Raw genomic sequence first — 9,237 nt, 5'->3', positions numbered from 1 at the left:
TAGAGCGCAAAGTGACACCTTCACAATGTTTGTGAGATGAGTGTTACTAACAATGAGTCCAAACCTCAAAACTATTCAAATAAATACAAATTATTACAATAATCATCATTTTTTTTTTAAGCTAAAACTATCAAATGTATTTTGCGTTCATGCATGAAAAATGACTTAAACGATCAGAATAGTTGCCAATCGGCTGTATGGGCTCGTGTATGATGAGGTCACGGTTTACTTCAAAGGGGATGCCTCGTCTCGTGACGTCACGCTCGCGCTCCTCTGAGTGAATACAGTCCGGTGAGCGCAGAGGATGAGGAGGAGATGAGCTGAAGACACACTGGTCGGACAACTGCTTATCTGTGAGTGACTTTTACAACTTTTATTTTCCATAAACAGACGTTCATAAGGAAGATTTAAGCCGGAGGTAGTTCGCTTATTTTCTGATTTTCTGTTTTGTTAAGCTGGCTGGGAGGTTGAATTTTAAAACGATGTTATGGTTACCCTGCTTGAATACGGCTCATATAGGCTAGCCTACTTCATAAGCCGCGGTAACCATACATTAAAGTAAAACATTAAAATATATGAAACGTTAATTAGTAGGCTATCATTTATTGAAACGTTTATGGGATGTGGCTACACTTCTAAGGGTAGAGGAAACTGCGAAGGAAAAGAATTTGAAGATATTAAAGGTACATTTTCGACGTTTGTCAATGACTGAAAAGTTTCTACAAGACATAGGATCGATCCACTGTAGCCTATCCTGTAACGTATCATCAGTAATCACATTGCATTGCAAGGTTGTTGTTTTTTTTATAGATTTTGGCTGTGAAAAGATAATTTGTATTTAACATGAAGGAATGTGTAGAACAACAACCATAACCACACACACAAAAAAAACATGCTTAAAAATAAAGTTTCCTCGCACTTTTCGAGGATAAAACAGGATGCAGGGAACTTTTTTAATTGTGAAATTGGATTATCACTCCGTGCTGTACGTCTCCCTTGAGCCAAACTAAAGTTATTGCATTTATTTTAAGCCTAATTTGCAGTATAGGTAATCGGTGTGACGAACAACTTTGAGCTTCAATTCAGATGTTTTTATCCAAACAATCACCAGTGTGTAATTTCGCAACGTCCTCAGCCCGGTGGCCTATATATATATATATATATATATATATATATATATATATATATATATATATATATATATATATATATATATATATATATATATATATATATATATATATATATATATATATATCACAGCTCAGTATTTTTTCTGCTCGTTGATTTAGCAGAGGACAGCATCATGCTCAGTCTACTGCGCCCCCTACTGGCCGTCTGCTTGTACCTGCTGCTACCCGGCTGCCAGGGCTGGAACCCCCCCGGGTACAACAATGGCTTTCACTACCAGGACATCAACGGGAACGGAAACGGAGAGAGTAGGTCCCCTGTTTGTCTGAAACTTGTTTGTCTGTGCGTCTGGAGGCCTTTTAAGTTTGTTTGGGTTTGCTTTGCTGCCTGTGTGGGCAATGGTGGAATGGTTTACTCAGTTTTGAGATAGCTTGTAGGCCTACTTTATTTAGGTTGGCTATTTCCATTTTCTGCTACTTTATACTTTATACTCCACTACATTTCAGAGGGAATATTATACTTTTAACTCCACTAAATTTATTTGATAGCTTCAGTTACTTTGCAGATTCAGATTATTAATAAAAAATATAATCAACATAATGTAATAGGCTGTTAAACCTTTGGTTCACAAAGTGGGGTCCTATGACCCCCCCAGGGTTCCTTGAGAGGGTTCCAGGGGGTCCCGAGCAAAAAGGGGAATAATTCAGTTCCCTATTATTCCATCCATAAGTAACACAATGACAGAATGTACAACTATTTTGGTCATCTGTTTCATACACTTTATGTAATAAAAATCTAAAAGCAAAAATCCTATCAGATGGGGGGGCCCTGGGACAAAATCTTATTAAATGGGTCTAATTTGTGTCAGTTTAGGGGTCCTTGATGTGAAAAAGTTAATCTACCAGGCAGTACTGTATAAAAAATAGGCACCTTTACCAGCTGCAACATTAGCTGCCAAATTAATGCATTGCTAATTATAATCCAGTGATATATTAACCTGAAATTGGCCATTCTGCATACTTTTACTTTTGTAGTATATTTTGATGCTAATACTTGTGTAGTTTTACTTTTACATGTAACAGAGTATTTTTTACACCCTAGTATTACTATTTTTACTGAAGTAAAAGATCTGAATACTTGTTCCACCTCTGTGTGTGAGACACAGATCCAGTACATGCTTCGTTTGTGTACACCACAACACCTGGATGTGTCGGGAGAAGACAACTATATTTAATGGAGCCCGGACAGTCTACCGGGTTGTAAAAACAAACTCTGCTAGTGATTGATGTGGTTTGTGTTGCAGTAGACCTCTGTGAGTGTGTATAGGGTATTGAAGAGTACTTTTACTTACCTTAACTTAAATGATGTGAACATAGCCATGTTAATGTTGCTCCTCGACTTAAAATATCTTGTTTCTCCAAACAGATTCTGTAGCATTAGGTGTTTTGTTTATCAATTGTTCCCTTGGTCCACTGCTTAGTTCCTATATTTCCCTCACTGACAATATTGTGGGAAAAATGTACATAAAAAAACTGTATATATAGGAAAAAAAATAGGAATAATTATTGGACATTTGGAACCACTGTGCACTTAAACTGTACAATTACAGGTTCACTGATGTAAATAGTTTGGAGGAAGGCAGAGTTGGTCTTGCAGGGACGTACACACTGAGTGTATGACTGAATAGATCTTTCTCAGTGTAGTTTCAGGAAAAGTAGAAGTGTAAATAATAACATTTACGATGACTCCATTTTATTTAGGTTGGCTAGTAATACGGTTAATATTTAAATAATTAATGTTATTTGTTACAGCTGAGGTTGACAGATTAAAATGTCCACTGTGAAGTCTAGTTGCTGTGAAACGATGCTGATTCTAACTGGGTTTTGAATAGTGAGTGGGTTCGCAGTATAAATGTTAATGCACACAAACGTCAGCACGCAGACTTAATTCACTTTAGAATCACAGTTTTTGAGTGTGCTGTTAACAAACAGTATTGTCCCACAATTCAATTCAATTCAATTCAATTTTATTTATAGTATCAAATCATAACAGAGTTATCTCGAGACACTTTACAGATAGAGTGGGTCTAGACCACACTCTATAATTTACAAAGCCCCAACAATTACAATAATTCCCTCAAGAGCAAGCATTAGCAGTAGCTATTGCGACAGTGGCGAGGAAAAACTCCCTTTTAGGAAGAAACCTCGGCAGACCCAGACTCTTGGTAGGCGGTGTCTGACGGGGCCGGTTGGGAGTGTGATGAACAGTGGCGATAATAGTCACATTAAAGATAGTGGAACAGTGACTTTGAAGGTAGTCGTTGTAGTTCATGTCACAGCAGGGCGTTGCGGGATGAAACGTGGCGCTGCAGAGCACGGGTGGATGCGGCGGACGGAGCAGAACGCAGCCGGGCGTTGAAGGGAATCGCAGAGCATGGCTCTGCGAAGAAGAAACATAAGGACTCTGGGGAGTAAACTCCCCAGAGCTAGGTTAGTAACAGGCAGTTCTGGGACAGGATGCATACAAAAGGAAACAAATGAAAACATTGATGAGAGGCTGTACTGGCCTGCCTCCCTCTACTCTCACTATATTATTGATTATATGATCAATAAATCTGATGACTACGAAGAGAAGCAGGTGGGCCGGGTTAGGCGGACGCTGCAACTCCTCACTTCTTAACTATAAGCTTTATCAAAGAGGAGAGTTTTCAGTTTACTCTTAAATGAGGTGACGGTGTCTGCCCCCCTAACCCAGACTGGGAGCTGGTTCCACAGGAGAGGAGCCTGGTAGCTGAAGGCTCTTGCTCCCAGTCTACTTTTAGAGACTCTAGGAACCACAAGTAACTCTGCATTCTGGGAGCGCAGTGCTCTAGTGGGACAATAAGGTACTAAAAGCTGTTCTAGATAGGATGGTGCTTGACCATTTAGGGCTTTGTAGGTCAGGAGAAGGACTTTAAAGTCAATCCTGAATTTTACAGGAAGCCAGTGCAGAAGCCAGAAATATGATCTCTTTTCTTAGTTCTTGTGAGAACACGTGCTGCAGCATTCTGGATCACCTGGAGAGTCTTAAGGGACTTATTTGAGCAACCTGACAGTAGGGAATTACAATAGTCCAGCCTGGAAGTAACGAATGCATGGACTAGTTTTTCAGCGTCGTTTTGAGACAGGATATTCTTAATTTTGGCAATGTTACGAAGATGAAAAAAAGCTGTTCTCGATGTTTGTTTTAGATGGGCGTTAAAGGATATATCCTGATCAAAAATAACTCCTAGATTTCTGATAGTGCAAAGCTGGAAAATATACAAATTGTTGCAATGGAACAGCTCCGTCGTGGAAAACGAAACAAAAATAAAATATTTGTGTTGAGCTACAAAGAAGGATTGCTTTGTGCAGCACAGCAGCACAGGAGTACCTTCCCAGGTGACGGCAGCAGGCAACATCATTGCACACTGAAAGGCTTATATAGCGAATGATAAGTGCAACTCTGAGATTAATGTGTTTCATCACAGGCTTCACTAGAGTGGCTTTGAATAGAATAATAACTATTTTAAATGCACTTTGCTTTCTGTTAATGAAGTATAATTGGCAGTGGCATTCAAAAGCTACTGACATCGATCTGTGGTTGTCTTATTGTTTTTTGTTGCCACGAATAGTTAGTACGTACATTTTGTGTGTGTGTGTGTGTGTGTTTATATATATATATATATATATATATATATATATATATATATATATATACACAGAGTATACTGTATATATATATATATATATAGCCTATAGGTAGTATAGGTAGGTAGTAGCCTATATATATATATATATATATATATATATATATATATATATATATATGCATATAGCCTATATTAAGTGTGAATAGCTTACAAACAGAAAAACAAATGTGTTGCATATAGAATTGGTATGTAATAAAAGTGGAAGCCCGTTTAGACTTTTTTCTCAGCAGACACTTTATCATAGCAGGGAGAGCACAAGTGTTACTAATAACATCAGTACTTATACATTCATGTTGTGTGTGTGTGTGTATGTGTGTTTGTGTGTGTGTGTGTGTGTATGTGTGTGTGTGTGTGTTTTAGGGCACTGTATCCTGACTCACATGCATGGTTAACTAGGACCTAAATGGAGCCATCATTAATGTTATTTTTTACAGCTATGCTTTCCCTGCTGTTACAATTCAAAATGTCTGCTGTTAAAAAGGTTAATTGCGGGATGGGTTAAACCATAAAATAAGATTCATGGATTAACCCAATATACCAATCACATCCCATGTAAATAGCCTACCCCATTAGGCTATACCTGACCAGCTCAGTACTACCTTTCCACACAGACCAGAGCACTTTAGCTTTAAATCATCATCAATACCAAATATATTAAACAAAGTTGGGATTCGACTGTTTAACACATGTTGTATTTCTGGTGTTTTGTTTTGTCTTTTTTTTTTAGTCTATTTTAACGGGGTTCGCCTCCTCGTGGATTCCCCGCAGCTTTTAGTGTCGGCCGCCAGGGGGAGCACCGTCACCCTCCCCTGTCACTACCACTACGAGCCTGAACTGTCCGCACCACGCAGGACCCGGGTCAAATGGTCCTGGTTGCCTGCCAACACCATCCATGCACCTGCTTCCCCCGAAGCCTTGGCCAGGGAAACTGAGGTTATGGTCGCCATGGGCAACCGTCACCGCAGCTATGGCAGCTTCAGGGGCCGCGTGCGCTTGCGACGCTCGGCACCAGGGGATATGTCCCTGGTGATCAATGAGCTGCAGCTCAACGACACCGGCAGATACCGATGTGAGGTGATTGATGGCCTGGAGGACGAGAGTGTGACGGTGGAGCTGGAGCTGCGGGGTGAGGAGAGAGAGAGAGAGAGACAGAGAGAGAGAGAAAGAGAGAGAGATGAGGGTGAAATGTTATGTGAAGTGAATCAGTTTCAAAATCTTTTTAAGATGATAGAGAGATGTCAACTGAAAAGCTTGTGATGGTAGCCCAATGCAATGTTCTACTTTCAAGTACAATGTGGCTGGGATTGGCTCATTCAAGATGGGACCTGATGAAACAGCTCCCACCTGGAGTATAGGGTTAAGCACTTGATGTAGATACACACAGACACATTGCTGGATTAATCCACTAGGAGGCCCAGCAGTAAAAATAATCTGTGAGCCCAATGGATAAAAAAATAAAAATAAAAAACCTGATACAGCGCTAATTTATCCCAGTGGCCTTTTGCATTAATGCAGCTATACCATCCCTTATGGCCCGAAAAGCATTTTTAAGCCATTTTAAAAGAGACGTCTGTAAAACTGTTGACCGGTGACAATTTTTAAACCATGAAGGATTTATGTTTGTAAAACAGAAAAGCTATTTTTATATGGAAAACACTAATACTCATGTGTTGTAGTCTGAAAGTAAACCAGAAAGCATTTATACTTTTTAGGCTTATGAACTGGGAAAGCAATTTTCATTGAAATGAATGGGCGCCATCTTCGAGTCCAGCCTTCCATTTTTTATGATATATCCATGGTGGGCCCCTATTAACCACTTGTTTGTTGTAATTTGGTTAAACATGTATTTAATTAGTAATATTCACCATGTCAATTTTGGCACAGGACCCCTATATGGGTAACAATGTAGGGCCTTCCTTAAAGCCCTTAACATTTCAGTTCAGCTTTATTGTGCATATTACAGATGCCTTCACATTAGTATGTTCAATTAGTAATATTCACCATGTCAATTTTGGCACAGGACCCCTATATGGGTAACAATGTAGGGCCTTCCTTAAAGCCCTTAACATTTCAGTTCAGCTTTATTGTGCATATTACAGATGCCTTCACATGCAAGACACAATGTCCAATGCATCTCCGCTTGGATGAGCCCCTTTGGTAATAGGGCAGTCTCTCTAACCACCAGGTCGCCTGCCTATATATTGCTAATATGACCATAAAAAGATACAACAAACTGTCATAATACACTTCTCTTCCCGATATAGGCGTGGTGTTCCCTTACTTCTCTCAGAAAGGACGCTACCAGTTTAACTTCTTTGGGGCCCAAGAATCGTGCCAGGATCAGGAGGCCACTCTGGCTACTTTTGAGCAGCTCTTCACAGCGTGGGAGGAGGGGCTAGACTGGTGTAACGCTGGCTGGTTGGCTGATGGCACAGTGCAGTATCCAATCACAGTCCCACGTGACGGCTGCGGTGGCGTGGATATAGCTCCTGGTCTGCGCAGCTATGGACAACGGCATCGCCTTCTCTACCGCTATGATGCTTTCTGCTTCTCCGCCTCGGTCAAGGGTCAGTAGGAGTGTTTTTGCACATTTTAAACCTAAATACATCACTATATGACAATCTTTTTACATATGATTCTCTTCTACGTTAGGGACTGTGTTCTTCTTAAACGACCAGGCCAAGCTCAACTTTACAGAAGCGGTCCAGGCTTGTGTCAGCGATGGATCTCAAATTGCCAAAGTGGGCCAGATGTACGCCGCCTGGAGGATGATGGGATTGGACCGCTGTGATGCCGGATGGTTGGCTGATGGGAGTGTCCGTTATCCTATAACAAAGGCCCGGGCTAACTGCGGCCCACCAGAACCAGGGGTGCGTAGTTTTGGGTTCCCCCCTCTGTACCTGAAATTTGGCGTCTACTGTTATCGGTAGATTCTTTCTCCACAACACAAGAGACAAACAAACCATTCTAACGCACTGGCTCAAAGCTCTGCTTGAGAGGTTAGCGTTGGCTGTAGCCTGGAAGCAAATTAGCAGTTAGCCACTTTGTTCATTTCTGAGCTATTTTGAGGCCATCTGGGTTAATTGCTCTCCACCTCCATAAGACTGTAACTGATCAGTATTGAACTCAACTACCAGTCAACAGCTGTTAAACTATGTGCATCCATCATGCAATGTCACTTGTACAAATTGTCTACATTATATGGCCAGAAGTATGTGGATACGACCATTACACCCACATCTCTTTCTAAAACTATTGGCATTATTTTGCTGCTGTAACAGCCTCAGCTCTTCTGGGAAGGCTTGCTACAAGATTATGGAACCTGGAAACCACAACGACAGAAAAAGAGAACACCTTCCCATAGTTTGTTTGTAGAGTCAGTAATTCTCTGCTGCAAGTTTCCCCACACAAATCAAATCAAACTAATGTTGCTCCAAAGTATTTGCCACAGTTTCTTATTGCCTTTTTGATAGCTTAAGAATGACCAGAAAGGGGGGATAACACATGGCTGCGATCTTCATACTCAAATTAAATCACTGCTCCCCAACTGTACCTCAATCCTTCATCTACCCTGTATTTATTCAACACAACATTTACATTGTCTTTTTCTGCAGTGCTCTCCAGAACATTTAAACATTCAATCTTGGGAGCTTCATACTACAACCACAAACTTCTGGGTTAAGTGCCTTGCTAAAGGGCAGCTTGATGGTTGAGGGAGTGGAGAGTGTTTGTCATTATTTTCCTGTCAGATCTTTCCAGTTGGTCCACGATTGTACACTTACTAACTGAAGGTTACTCTTTCTGTCTTTCAAACACGGTGGAATATACTGGAGTCTTTGTTTGTCTCCTGAAATGTCTGTGTATCCCATTTTATTAAGCATTATGCATCTCTTTTTCATTTTTCTGGGTGATTAAGAATAGTGCTCTATGATGGAGAGTTATGAGTGAGTATCTGTATTGTTGTAATATTTAAACTATCTTGTTTACATCCATTGTGGAAGAAGAAACTGTGTTTTGTTACATACATGTATCTTTTGATTTTCATTATATATGTCTACGCATTTGTACTATTTTCTACAAAGTAATAAAAACACCACTTTTGAGACATTTTTTATATGAGGTACATTTGTTAGAATAAATTAGAATTTGATTTAGGGAAGCTATCATTTAAACTTCAAAGTTCCCGTAAATCCTGTATGTACTCAAGCACAAACCTGTAATCTGAGGTTGAGAATGTCATATGTACAACTATTAGAAAAAGTTGGTAGATTAGTTTGTGTGTAGGAAGAGATTGGAGGGTCAGCACTGATGTCACACAGGACTCATTATTAGCCACTGATGCGACACGCCTGGAGACAATCTTATAGCAGGTGAAG

General features: G+C 40.1%; 1 protein-coding gene across 2 annotated transcripts; it reads left to right on the top strand.

Annotated features, from left to right (window-relative positions):
- Positions 1–271: 271 nt before the first annotated feature.
- On the top strand, positions 272–8,957 carry hapln3 (hyaluronan and proteoglycan link protein 3). 2 transcript variants are annotated; one of them, XM_028585887.1, is made up of 5 exons: positions 272–353; positions 1,293–1,439; positions 5,589–5,987; positions 7,126–7,428; positions 7,514–8,957. In XM_028585887.1, the coding sequence occupies exons 2-5, from the start codon at positions 1,307–1,309 to the stop codon at positions 7,789–7,791; spliced, it is 1,113 nt and encodes a 370-aa protein (XP_028441688.1). In that variant the 5' UTR covers positions 272–353; positions 1,293–1,306; the 3' UTR covers positions 7,792–8,957. The 2 variants fall into 2 exon arrangements, with proteins under 2 accessions (XP_028441688.1, XP_028441689.1); XM_028585888.1 differs by having other exon boundaries at positions 296–353; positions 1,296–1,439.
- Positions 8,958–9,237: the final 280 nt, after the last annotated feature.

The sequence above is a fragment of the Perca flavescens genome, chromosome 8, assembly GCF_004354835.1.
Source record: "Perca flavescens isolate YP-PL-M2 chromosome 8, PFLA_1.0, whole genome shotgun sequence".
In the NCBI taxonomy this organism is placed as follows: domain Eukaryota; kingdom Metazoa; phylum Chordata; class Actinopteri; order Perciformes; family Percidae; genus Perca; species Perca flavescens.
Note: the sequence above shows the minus strand (reverse complement) of the source record. Positions and strands in the feature narration are given on the sequence as shown.